Source organism: Vigna radiata, chromosome 7 (genome assembly GCF_000741045.1).
Source record: "Vigna radiata var. radiata cultivar VC1973A chromosome 7, Vradiata_ver6, whole genome shotgun sequence".
Classification (NCBI taxonomy): domain Eukaryota; kingdom Viridiplantae; phylum Streptophyta; class Magnoliopsida; order Fabales; family Fabaceae; genus Vigna; species Vigna radiata.
In genome coordinates, this window is record NC_028357.1 from 41,899,672 (window position 1) to 41,914,469 (window position 14,798).

The 14,798-nt window shown below is 35.1% G+C and overlaps 1 protein-coding gene across 1 annotated transcript in view; it reads left to right on the top strand.

Annotated features, from left to right (window-relative positions):
• LOC106768105 (GDSL esterase/lipase At1g29670-like) overlaps nucleotides 1–1,536 on the top strand; it is a 5,288-nt gene extending 3,752 nt beyond the window's left edge. The window contains exons 2-5 of the mRNA XM_014653063.1: nucleotides 249–373; nucleotides 605–850; nucleotides 943–1,198; nucleotides 1,328–1,536. Of these exons, the coding sequence (XP_014508549.1) occupies nucleotides 249–373; nucleotides 605–850; nucleotides 943–1,198; nucleotides 1,328–1,536 (836 nt within the window). The remainder of the gene's footprint in view (nucleotides 1–248; nucleotides 374–604; nucleotides 851–942; nucleotides 1,199–1,327) is intronic.
• The last annotated feature ends 13,262 nt before the right edge of the window (nucleotides 1,537–14,798 follow it).

Here is a 14,798-nt window from a genome sequence, read left to right on the forward strand (position 1 = left end):
ATATATATATATATATATATATATATATATATATATATATATATATATATATATATTAACACAATTTTACATAAGAGTTTCTGTATTTTACATCTAAACTCAATAAATATGATAGTCTTTCATGGTGATGTCATCTTACACTTTATCGTGTTTGGTTGAAAGGAACGCATTGAATAGGTTAATGTGATATGTTTTGGTGTTATATATTCATTTTCGTTCTTGTTGGATCTAAAATGTTGTAACTGCAGCTGAGCTATTGGGATTCGACGGATATATTCCCCCCTTTGCAAATACGACTGTTTCAGACATAATGAAAGGCGTGAATTACGCATCAGCTGCAGCAGGGATTCTCAACGAGACAGGCACGCATTGGGTATATATAGCTCACACTCTTTTACTTTCTCTAATTATATGTTGCATTATCTTTACTTCACTTTGCTATTTTGGTCAAATCACAGCACTTTTTTATTCACTTTGATGTAAGTTCTCTATATCAAATCAGTTTCTGACATGAGTGGAAACTGCCACATATGATTTTCTTACTCTTAAGTTTTGCTTGTCTTCAAAGAGTGAAAACCTACTTTTGGTGAATTTGGTATTGCAGGGTGAGCATTTTTCGTTAAAAATGCAGATGGAAAACCACAAAGCCATAGTTTCCAAGATCATCATGAAACTTAGGAATTCTGACAAAGCGAAAGAACACCTAAGCAAGTGCTTATATTATGTTCATATAGGCAGCAGTGATTACATAAACAACTACTTCTTGCCAGAGCATTACAATTCAAGTCAAACTTTTTCAACTGACGAGTTTGCCAAGGCCCTTATCAAAGAATATTCAAGGAATTTAATGGTATAAATATTTACCTAAAGTTTTACAAATCTAGCTCCATATATAAGATTTATAATATGATGTTATCTACTTCTGTTTGCTTCTATGTGCAGGACTTGCGTTCACTTGGAGCAAGGAAGTTTGCTTTGATTGGATTAGTCCCCGTAGGCTGCGCTCCAGGAGAAATTTCTGCACGTGGAAAACCTGGATCACTCTGTGTTAAAGAGGAAAATGATGCAGTGGTACCTTTCAATGACAAGCTTAAATCATTAGTTGTTCGTTTCAATGAAGAATTCCCTGATTCTAAGTTTATCCTTATTAACACTTTTGAAGAGTTGTTAACCGGACCGGTTAAAGACATCGTACAAGGTAACAATCTTTTGTTCTTACAGCCAAAGCTATATATATAGTAATACCAAAGGAGTCAATTCATATGTTTGATAAACCTGTTAACATATACATACATTGAGTAAAAGGTAATTTTATATTTTGTTGTAGTGGTTGGTACTGATGTATGCTGCAAAGTTGGGTCGAATGGGCTGTGTATGCCTAACAAGAAGCCATGCAAGAGCAGAAATGTATTGCCATTTTTTGATTCATTTCATGCTATTGATATCGTCAACGAAGCCGATGCAGCAATTGCTTATAACGATACAAATTCCAAAGCTGCGTATCCAATGGATATCAGTCACCTTGTCAAGTTATAAAGAAAAAGTTGGTAACTTAGAGTTCAATAAAATGTAAACTCGTTTGATTTTTATTCTATCATTAGTACACACTGCTATATTTAAGACATCTCATTTCTTATTTATAATAAAGTTACAATTTTGGTGGCCATTAATATTGTTGAGAAATATTATATTATTAGATATTTTATTTTTAATTAGTTTGTTATTTTTTTTAAACATTATAGGTATATTTAACATAAGATAAGTTAATCTCATGTATAGTTTTTACTATATTGAAAATAGTATCTAGAGTATAATTCTTTTAAGAAAATTTTTGGTCTTGTCCACTATGATCATCACCATCACCGATAAAGTCATTGTGGTTCGTTGCCACCAACGTCACCAAAGCATCAATCTTTATCGACGATCACACATTTTTTATCATCTCAATCAGGTGATTACCTTGTCGTTAACGATGTTTTCATCAAAGCTACTACGCACTCTCACTAGTCTCTAGAAGGTACAAATTTGCTCCCCTTTTCACTGTGTGTGACGACACGTCTTGTCTCCTCTCCAACAGAAATTCAGAGCATCGAGATTGTCCCTAGGCTTTCTCTTGTTTATGGCTTCTTCTGTGACTATATCTTTTGACTCCTCTTCTGTCACTAATATGTCTCTGACCCGTCCATATATATGTTTTCTCTAGTGGAACTTTTGTTAGTTTATTTATAGTTATTCAACAATGACATCTTTATCAATTGGATGTCAATGCATTCCTCAACGATGATTTACAAAAAGAGGTTTACATGGAACAAGCTCTCATATTTGTTGTTCAAGGAGAGTCTTTTAGATTGATATGTGTGTTATCTTTGCAAATCATTAACTATTTGATATTACTCGACTAAAGAAACAAATATTTCATAAATCTTTACAAAGAGCGAAAATTGATTAGATTTTTCACAAGCTTGGTATTTACTGGGTGCACCAACTTGAAGAAAATATTATATATATTAGATTATTATATATTTTAGATAAATATCTTATATTTATCTTTAATTAATTTGTTTTTATTCTTTATTTACATTTTGAGTTTAGTCTATATTTTTTCCATAATAAATAAAATATCTATATGTATATTAAACCTAAGAAAAAGATTAATCTCATAAATATATTACAATAAAAAGTTAATTTGAAGAATGCATGTCACTTATATTTTTCTTTATCATGTGTTTTATTATTTTTATTTTATTTCCTGTAATACATTTTCTATGATTTTTGTTATAGTTGTAACACCCTAAATTAATAGGACCACTCCACGTCACTAAAATATCAGTACCACAATTTAACCATCGACCATATAACTTAGTAATTAAACACCTATCAGGCCAAATACTATTGCTCACACTTCCATACATTATTGAAAGTTGAATCCAATACTTTCCATATATTATCCATATAATCTAACCAAATGAAATATATAACTTTTTTGGTTATTTTATTTATTCTAAAAATTATAATTTAAATTTAATTAATCATTTTCATTATTTTATTTATTTAATTTTTCTAAATCTTACAACTACTCTTTACTATTTTCGTGGTCTTTAAAAATTTGTTAATTAAAAATTTATAGAAAAGAATATTATCTTGTAAGTACACATTAGTAAAGTATAGATTATAAATAAATTCTATAAAAGTTATTAAATTTATAGTTTTTTATTATCACATTTCTTTTTACTCTTTATTGGTTTAATAGATAAAAGATGTTGTCGAAATAACATTAAAAAAATCATATAATTTTAAGAGATTCACAGTCGCAATAAGACTAAAGGCTATATTAAGGTAAATTATATATAATCGAGAATTAAATTTAAGTTAATTGATCGATCGAAATCGAAAACATACATTTATGAAAAAAATCTCTCATAAACTTAAAATTTTTATCCTTTTATTCGGTTTTTCATATACATTATCTTGCATGAAGCTTACTTCTTTGAACAAGATTTAGATTCTTCATTTTCTTCATATTGGTCATGTTGTCGTTAATCTTAACTTAACTCTCTAATGCTTTAGACGACTTGTTCTTTATTCTGTCCATCTTCTTAGTAACTTTGACCTATTCGTTTCTGACCTTAGGTGACTTCTCAACAATCTTGACCGACCTTTTAGCAACATTAGCCGACATCTTCATCTCGTCCGAAATTTTACTCATAAGATTTTTTGCTATTTCAATATCTGAGCTTCTCATACCCTGGTTCTTCTCAACATCTTTATCTTCCTCTTTCTCGTTTTCATCTTCATCTTCAAGAACATTAGATACTTCCTCCTCCTTGTCAACAAACACCTTCTTTAGCTCCTTACGCTTGGTCCTTTGTTAATTCACATTCTCATTAGCTTCATCCAGAAGCCTCCCTATCTGTTGGATCTCTTCATCTTTTTGTCTGAGTTTCTTTTCCAGGTTTGCCTTCTCCATATTTGCAGCACCATTTACCGAGCCACTTCATCCATTGTTAGGACCGAGCTCTCCATGTTCACACTCTCTTTATCCGAACTCTTTGTCATCAAGAAGATTTCACACTTTTCCTCCACACCTTCAATAAGGAAATTTGTTTACCAATTTGTCTCAGCTTGGCAATACTTTGCAATATGGCCAATCTTACCAAAGTTGTAGTGTTTCCTCGATTTCCACTCATTTATATAGTGATCGTCCTTGCCACACCTAAAACACTCCACTTTTGGCTGATCTCAGCCTTTTCCTTGTCCTCGACTACGCCAATTCTGTTGACTGGTTTGCTCTTCACTATCATCTTCAAAATTACACTGGTCACGTCCACCTCGTCTTCGGCCTGCTCGTCCTTTGCCTTTAGGACCTCGGTTTTGAGTATTCTGAGTTTCATTCGAGTCAAACTGTGTTTGTAGTGCTTGATTGTCAAGTTTCCTCTTTTTTTTTCTTCCTTAATTCATGGGCCTTTAATGACCTAGCTAACTCCTCCACAATGAAAGTTGACAGATTCTTTGTCTCTTCAATAGTGGCCATGATACTTTCATAATCATCCATCATATTTCTCAAGATCTTTTTCGCAACCCAGTTAGGAGGCACCTCTTCTCCTTTTCATTCTGAGTTGGTTGACCATCTTTTGTACTCGAGCTATAAACTAACTCCCTCCTTTTCATCCATCTCCATATGTTTAAACTCTTTTGAGAGCTTGTACTCAGGTTTGCCTCATGCGGATATCATCTTTGTATGCCACCTCCATAATTTCTTAGGCTTATTTTGCTTACTTTGCATTAGCTATTTTCTCGAACCCAGATTCACCTACTCATTATACAAAAAATACAAAGTTGATATGTCTTTCACATGTGTCTTTTTCATTGTAGCAATCTAGGATGTTCATCATCTGCGGGTTCATTATACTTATCCCCCACTATGTCCGAAACAGTTTGGAATCCAAGAAGAACCTTCATCTACAAAGACCAATTATTAATTGATCTTTTTTGACAATTGCGGCACACTCATTTCGTTTACTACCTTTGTCATCTTTCTCACAAAACACTTAAGCACTCATTTTCCCTCATGGTGCTTAATTCTCCTACTCTTTATTATAACTAAACCACTCTTATGTGAATTCTCCTTCACAAGACTAACAAACTTAAGTTTTTCAATCTTAACTGGAATATTTTCATGGTTGTATATTGATGTAAAGCACTAATCCAACGTGAAGACTATTAATTTCGTTTACCAATTTCATCCAAACGCTCAATTAATTCAATTGTTTTCTGATGTAGATTTTCATAAGAATCTCATGCATAACAAGTCAATATTTTTGTTTTCGTGAATATAAAGATGAAAAGTAGCAACAATGGATGAAGTGAAAAATAAATATGATTGAACACAAAAGGATATAGATCTGATGACCAATGGAAGTATAGTAAAACAACAAGAACACCAGAGTAAATTGCAGAAAAAATGAATTATCAAGAGAAAAAAACTTATAACAAAAATCAATGAAAACAGTGACCTAAATTGCAATAATTAACATTAGTTTAACCATTCTTTTTGTTTATGACCTATTTGTTTCACAATTTATCACCTTATTTGAATTCAAATTTGAATAAACTACAAGTAACTATCCAAGAACTACTTGGCAGTTTCAAAGTTCTCCTCGGTTTGCTTTCTTATTGTTATTAATAAGTATTTTGATTCATGTTTTCCTTAAATTGTTGAGAAGTCACTTAAGGTCAGAAACGAATAGGTTGAAGTTACTAAAAAGATGAACAGAATAAAGAACAAATCGTCTAAAACATTAAAGAGTTAAGTTAAGATTAAAGACAACACGACCAATATGAAGAAAATGAAGAATCTAAATCTTGTTCAAAGAAGTAAGCTTCATGCAAGATAATGTATATGGAAAACTGAATAAAAGGATGAAAATTTTAAGTTTATGAGAGAGTTTTCTTATAATAAACTTAAATTTTAGGGACTTATTAGTAATTTTGTTTGAGTTTTATTTTATGAGTTTAGGTTTAATAATATTTAGTTTGATTTTTATGGAGAAAAAAATTAAAAAAAAAGTTTTTATTTTTCATTTCTTTAAATATGATATTATTTTGTTTTGTCTATAATAAATGTTTTTATTTTAAGTTCGTTAATATTTTGTTTTTAGAATGGTTGGACTAATTGTTACGTGCATTTCCATAGTAATGGAATCATGGAATCATGTTCTTTTTTGTCTATTGAATGGAATAGAGGTTAGAATTTATGATTTACAAATTAATAATTATTAATGAGTAATAAATTCTTAAGACGAACTGTTCTCAGTACTTTTTAAAACAGTAAAACAAAAACGTATCTTAAAGATTAACCATTAGAAACAATATGTTTCCTGTGTAGAGCACCTTAGAAAGCATGTACAGAAGATACAATTTCGTTCCTAGTTTCATGATTAGCATTGTATGACAATTAATTGAACAGTGGAAAGGGTACCCTTCTCCATATGTCATTCAACAGGAAGTAGCTAGAGGTAATAATATCATTTTTTTTATTCTGATGAAGGGTTAAGTTAATAGACAAGACCTTGAAAAATTGTGTGATTAAACGGATCAAGCTATTTTAATAAAAATTTTTGATAATTTTTTTATAATTGAATATGTATCATCACTTTATTGATTTTTTGAATTTATATTTAAAAAATATTTAAAACAGAACAATCACAAGTTATCATATTATTAAAAAGTTGTTAAAAAAGTGTTATTAAAAGGATTTTTTTTTTTCATAAATAACAAAGTTGTTGGGTTGAAAAGGAGATAAGATGCACTCCCATAAATTTCAAAATTCCAGATATACCCTTATGTAAATAAATAGTTTGAATTGGTGTCTTGGTTTTGGGAGTGTGGCTACTTTCGTGGTGGTTGGTGGTGGTTCGTGACTGGTGGCTGTGCTCAGTGGTGGTGGGCTGATGGTTGTAATGTTAAAAAATCAATAAATTGAATAAACTAATTATTAATACATGTGTTTCTTTTCCTGTATAATAAATAATTGGTTTACAGAATTATTGATGACAAGAACCTAAGTTTTCTTTCCTCCAAACTTTCTTATTGATTGATTTTATTGAAAAAATATTAGATTTTTTTTTATATAATTATCTTAAAACAATCCAACAAAGACTCCTTAAGTGTAGAAGGGGATAAAATCTTATATACTGATTTTTTAATCTTATATTTGGAGAAGATGCAGAAGATGGCGAAGAGGATGAAGAATCCTTGAAGAAGAGGCAGAAGATGACGATCTTCCACCACCATTACCAAAACCAACGGCTAGTGCACTTAACAAAAATAGACTCCCCTTTATGCCACAGGCCAACGAGATATCACACTTCCAAGAAAGAATCACATAATTGTAACCAGTTGGAGGAGACAAGCTTGGCCACAGGTGTCGATGCATTCGACGGCACAAGCAGCGGATACATCGGTAAGAAGCACCCATCAGTAACCAATTTAATGAGGGAGAAACCCAATGGAGGAGGAAAGGTCCTAGTCATGAAACGTGAGGCGAAACCCGTTGGTGGAGGCATAAACCGAAACGTAGTAACCAGAAGGACCAAATCAGAACCCAGACACGAGAGCGAGGTCCGGCAGAAGTGGATCACACCAAGGAGCAGAGACTAAAACTCAGATCTACAAAAATATAGCCAAACGAGTTGTTACCGACCCTAGGAATGGGCTCAGGAGGCTTCGGCGACCCTGTCTGCAGCGTCGGCGACGAGTGGGTCTCGCTGGAGGTGGGCGCGTGGGCTACACGCGCCGGCGACGGTGGCGGCGCGTGGAGGCTCCGTTGACGGAGCGACTTCCGGCTCTGTGATCGCCGGTGTTGGGCGCACCTTTCTAGGCGGTGGACAACGGTGAAGAGCGGCGGTGCACAGTGGAAAAAGCAGCGAAGGCAGTAGTGTTGGATTATTCGAAGAAGAGACTTTCGGTCCCAAAGGGAATGGGTTCGAATCCCACTCTAATGATACTCAGACAAACTCTCTATTTGACAATACTGGAAAAAAGAACAGAACTTGGCTAGGGCAATTGGAGCACATTAAAACCACAGGTTAAGAAAAAGAGAATTTTAGGGGCCGCCGGCAGACAACAAAGACAACGATTAATTCTCCTAGAAAGAGAAATAGGGAAACTAGGAAATCTTGAAAAAATAAAATAAAATAAAAGATTATGTATCTATTTTCTCTAATTAGGAAGATTTCTAAAAGATATTATCTCAAATTACAACAGATAACGAGAAGACGAAGGCAGTCATGGAGTGGGAAGAGCCGAGAACTTTGAAAGCTTTGAGAGGCTTTCTTGGGCTGATGGAGTACTATCGATGTTTTGTGGCTGGATATGGCAAGCTGGCAAAACCTTTGACAGAGTTACTTAAAAAGGGCAAGTTCGAATGGTCAACAGAGGCGCGGACGACTATGGTTAACTTGAAGGCTGCAATAACCTCCGCCCCAGAGCATTACCTGATTTCAATAAGGAATTCCACATTGAGTGTGACGCTTCAGGAGGAGGGGTGGGAGTTTTCCTAACCCAAAACAAAAGACCCATTGCTTTTTTCAGTAAAGCTTTGTGTGTGGGGTCCTTGAGCAAATTAGTATACGAGAAGGAGCTGATGGCTTTAGTCTTAGCCATCCAACATTGGAGGCCATACCTGGTGGAGAGACAGTTCACGGTACACACCGATCAGCGTAGCTTGAAGTATTTGATGGAGCAAAGAATCACCACACAAAGCCAGCAAAAATGGTTAGCAAAACTTATGGGATATGACTTCGAGGTTGTTTACAGAAAAAGGATCACCAACAGACTCGCATATGCTCTTTCAAGGAGAGATGAGCGGGAGGTGGAGGAAAAAGAGCTTAAGGCGATATCCAGGCTGTTCTAGCCAGATTTTCAAGAGCTTTAAAGAGAAGTAGAGCAGGATGAAACATTAAAAAGGATGATAACCGATCTATAGAAGGATCCAAACTCCCATGCCGCGTATACCTTGGAGAATGATAGATTGCACTACAAGGGGAGGATGGTTTTATCTGCGAGTTCTGCATGGATTCCTAATTACTCGCTAAATTCCACATGACCAAGACGAGAGGGCACTCGAGTGTATACCGAACGTGTCAGAGGATAGCCCAATCCTTGTATTGGGTAGGCATAAAGAAGACAATTACAGAGTATGTTGCTAACTGTGTTGTATGTCAACAACATAAATACATGACAACATTCCCTCAAGGGCTATCACAACCACTACCAATACCCCAAGCTGTGTGGGAGGAGATAAGTTTAGATTTTATTGTGAAACTGCCCAAATCCCAGGGACATGATGCTATCTTGGTAGTTGTAGATAAATTGAGCAAGTATGCCCATTTTGTGGCGTTCAAACATCCCTTCTCAACTAAAACCGTAGCTAAGATATTCACCAGGGAAATCATCAAATTGCATGGCATTCCAATCTCCATCGTAAGTGATCGAGACCTGCTGTTTTTGAGCATATTTTGGAGGGAGATATTCAAGGCACAAGGCACTCAGCTCAAGATGAGCACCTATCATCCTGAGATGGATGGGTAAACGAAGGTGGCTAACAGGATAGTTGAGGGGTATTTACGCTGTTTTTGCTCCGAACAGCCGAAGAACTGGTATGCAGTGTTACCTTGGGTAGAGTTCTGGTACAACACCAACTACCAAGGGTCCGCGAGATGCACGCCATTTGAAACCGTGTATGGTAAGAGTCCTCTGTCCTTCAGTAGATTCGTTCCTGGGGAAACACCTCTAGAGGTCGTGACTCAAGACTTGATGACACGCGATGAAACACTTAAACAATTGAGATTTCATTAAACAGGGCTCAAGACTTAATGGCACAACAGGCAAACAAAAAAAGGAGAGAGGTGGACATAAAAGTGGATGATTGGGTCTATTTAAAGATTAGACTGCACCGACAAACTTCAATGCCACTTCAACTTCATCCAAAGCTATCCGCATGCTATTTTGGTCCATTTCAAGTGTTACAACAAGTGGGACATGTGACATTTAGGCTCAAGCTGCCAGAAACATCCAAAAATCATTCAGTGTTCCATGTGTCCCAATTAAAGAAGGTCGTGGGAGATAAAAAGGTGGAAAAGGAGTTGCCTGAGAAGCTGCAGGCAAAGGGAGCGAGTTTCTGGCCAATACGTGTATTAGACAGGAGGCAAATTCAGCAGGGAGACGGGATATTACACCAAGTTCTCGTAGAGTGGCAAGAAGGGAGCAAAGAAGGAGCAACATGGGAAGATACAACAACTATTCAGGACCAGTATCCCGAGTTCAACCTTTGAGGACAAGGTTGTTGAAGGAAGGAAGGGGGGGGGGAGAAGGAAGCGTCAGTAGTTTAACAGTTAACTTAACTTTTTGACAGTTAGGATTTAGAGGGAACAAATTTGTATAAATAGGAAGAGTTAGTAGAGAGGACTTTACTTTTTGACTATTGTATACTCGGAAGAGGATTCGTTATTCTGTTGGGGGAGGTTAGGCTCCCAGACTACCCTATTCATTGTATTCTTCTTCTAAATAATATCAGTGGAGGTTATACAGAGTGTTGAGTGTTGATTCTAGTGTGCATAGTGAGATTTCTTTAGGTTTCGTGATTAAGAAACCTAACTGCACCAAAACAATCAGAGGAATATTGTACAAATAAACTGATGGTAAGAAATTAAATTAAAAGGTTCACTCATTACCTAAAGTCCACCTTTACATTTACATAAGGGATACAATCACAAAACATCCTTTACATTTACATAAGGGATAAAATCACAAAACATTAAGCGAAATAGTGCAAATAATTCCATTGAAATGCGTGTGTATATGCATTTGCTATATAATACCTAATACAAACTCCTAAGCTCCTCTCGCAAGTATGAACTAACATTTGCAAAAATTTCAATACTTTTAGGAAATGAGAAATCAACTTCAGCAGAAGAATATGTCTAAAGGTAACTAACACATGAATAGTTAGTTGTGATGGCGTAATTCAAGGTTAAAAATAAATAAAAAATAAAAGCTAGAAGGTAAAGATTCAAACAAAAAAACAAGTAAAATAAACATACTGAAGTGCATCTCCGGCAACTCCAGCAACAAACTTTTGAGTGGCAACAGCTACCAATCTAGTCCTGAAGAAATGACAAGTGTTTCAAGTCAAGCTCACAGTATATGAACAAGAAATGCAAGGATCAGAAATCCAATAAATCAGTCAGCAACAGTGAACCAAAATGCCAAAGTTTTGAAAACCAATTTTGTTTACAACAAGAACATGTTATCCACTATAATGGAAGTCGAAAATAACAATGCACAACAAGAAATGCAAAATTAAGCCAGTGAGAGTGAAAAGAAAAATAAAATAGCTAGCATATTTCATCATTTTCCCACTTAAATAGATTAACAGTGGGTACTCATTTCCAATATAATGACTGCACCATGTTAAACAATTCCAATGNAAGAGTGAGGCACGTTAAAAATAAATGAATACAAGAGTTGTGAAAATCTAGCTAGAAACTATTAAATTCTATTGAAAGAAATTGTAAAACCTAGCTAGAAACTATCAACTCAAATTAGAAACTCAAAAAATCATTCACAATCAAAAACTAAAAATAGTAGACAAGTAATCATGCAAAATCTGTAAAACTTAACTAAGAAAATCAATGTATCGACCTAAGCAAGTTTGAAACTATAAAAGAAAGTTAGGAAAACAGGATAGAAACTCACTATCTAAAAACAACAAATAACTAAGAATCTCACTATCAAATCTGAAACAGAATATTAAAACAGGATAGAAACTAAAACTACTNTTAAAACAGTAAAGATATCCTACTTAACATCACTACAATTTTATAAAAGCAAAATAAAACTNAAATCTCTTGAACAGTAAAAGAAACTAGCTACACAAGTTTAAAACTAGAAATGAAATTCCAAATCGAAGCTAAACTATAAAAATAGAAAAAAAAAATTTAAAGATGCATATGAATACTTGAATAAAACTAAGAAACAGCAAAATAGTTTAAATATTCAATGAAAACTAAATCTACAATCTACAATAAGCAAACCAAACATGTTAAAAAGAAAGAAATTAACATAACAAAGTAAGCTTGAATCAAACCAACATCTCTCTAATATCTGCAAAAGAGAAACTTTTGAAGACAATTAAAAGAAAGTTTAATAATAAATTAATAAATAAAAAGACAATTAAAAGTGAAGAAACAAGAAAAAGAAATGAAATTCTTTTGCCCATTCTTTCATCTCTCTTATCCAAACTATCATTCTAGAAAAAAAGAAAGAAAATCAAGAAAAAATACTTTCCAACAAAAAAAGTTTGGAAAAGTAATGATTGAATAAAACTTTAATGTCATGTAACGATCATAGAGTATGACGGGTATGCTGGAGAATGAGTAAGAGAATGTTAATAGAAAGGTAAAATTTCAAGAAAACACATGAAAATGTGAAAAGAAATAAGAGTTGAACTGCAGATTTAATATAATTCTTTACTGGGTGAGAGTTTGAATTGCTATGTCTCCAGTAAATTCCTACGTCAAGATTTAGAGCAATATCCTGTGATGAATTAGGCACAAGACAATATTTAAAAAGAAATGATTTGCAAATTAATGTTTGAAGCAACATGCTAATGTTAGGGGGAAAGGAAAAGAAAGCGAGCAAACAATTACACAAGGTATTATGGGGATGAAAAATACATTATGCAAGCAATAACTTAACCTAAAACTTCAATTCATTCTAATAATTACTAACTAAATCAGCACTATAGCAGCTTCAAAGACCAAAAATCCCTAGTGCTCTAAACACAGGTTGATGACCATGATGATGATGATGATTATGATGATGATGATGATGATGGTGATGGTTATGATTTTTATGATGATGATGATGTTGATGATGATGATGTGATGACAATGTTGTTGTTGTTGTTGATGATGATGATATAATGATGATGTTGATGATAATGATGATGAAGATAATGATGATGATGGTGATGATATGATAATATGATGATGATATGATGACATGATGATGATGTGATTATGATGATGATGATGATGATGATGTGAAATTCATTATGCACCTTGACCTTCTTATACTCACAAGTTAGGTAATACATGGTTTTTTAGGTCTCTTAGCTTGTAACAGGGTAATTAAACAAGGAAAGGTATCATCATATATAGGTCAGAAAGAATCAAATGTCCCTAGTATCAGGAAAGAGGGTGCACATTCATAGGCCAATCTGTTTTCTTGCCCGTTCCCAGGAAAGGTATGAAAGACGCCTATTCTTCAGGCAAGGAGCGCTTCCTATATAGAATATGTCCGAACTTCTTTCCCCGTACCNGACCGCAGCAGCTAAAGGACGTGCCACTGGACGAGGATTTCTTTCANTTTTTTTAATATTCTATGAGTGTGTTGTCCTCTTTTGAAAGAAAGATGTAAAGTGTGGTCTTCTCGTCACTCTTCGGGATGCTCAAGAAATAGTCGGTATTGATTCGATTCTTCCATGGGATATGGGTTTACATGGCGGGGACTCCCAACTTATTGAATAGGTGATGATGGTCGAGGAATAGGCCTTGGCAACANCAAGCCTTTCTCCTTTCTTTTCGTTTGTTTCTTCCACATGACTACTCNAGGGTTCCAAAAAGGGTAGTGTGAGGCTAGCGAATGTCGTCTTACGATCATGATACTCGGACCCTTCATGAGCTCCCGCTAGGCTAGGTTAGGTGTAGCAACCTGACGACATGAAAGGTTTCGAATCTTCAATGCTACTCCTAAACAGTAAAGAGGAAGGCTTGGACCAGCTCCTTAATTTGTAGGCGAGAAGCTNTTTGTTCGAGTTGACTGTGTGATTGTGGTTTTATTTATGGCAACCGGAAACCTTTTCCTGAATTGAGAATGAGTAGAAGCTTGACAGGGGTTTATGGGATGGATGCGGGAAAGAACTCCCCTTTTGCAAAGCAAGGTTTCACCCTCTGATTACACTTATTTTTTTAGGGATGGGATCTTCTGCCTAGATTAGATCTCTCACGGGATTCATCTGGCTTTTCTGGATGGACTGGCATTGAGCATGTCATTCCGGACTTCGCTATTCTCACAGTCAGATCGGACATTGAAATCTTAAGTAAACTATCAAGACAGGACTGTCTTATCTATTTTATTTGCTGACAGTTGTATTCTCTCTCCTATTAGCTGTCAGTTGCAATATTGACTTTTTTTTCTTATCTTCTTTCTGAACATCTGACCTTCCTTGTCTTAGCGNTGCAGATCTTCTTTATGCTTTAAGTGGATCTTCCATGTGNCAATCAAAGAGAACGAAGTGCACTACACTTAGCTCTCTAGGTTAACGTCCAATCCTGTCCACCTAGCATCCCACCTTCCCCAAGTTTGAGTATTGGGCACCAGGTCTTTCGATGAGCTTACTAGAGGGAGAGAGATCGATTANCCGTGAAGGGGCCCCTTGCCCACTCCCCTTCCCCCCATTTCCGGGGGCCTCCTCCTCTTCAGGTTGGAGAGACTACACCTTTCAAAAGGAGAAACTTAGAAAACAAAGAGAATNAAAAAGGCCATCATTAATGCGAACAAGGCAATAGCCTCGGTTAGAGCAAAGCCCAGGATTGCATATCCAAATAACTGTTTTGCCAATGATGGATTTCTTGCCACGGAATGAATTAATGAACTGAATACGTTTCCAATACCTACAGCAGCTCCCTCTGAAGCAATTGTAGCAGCTCCGACACCCATTAATTTTGCACCTT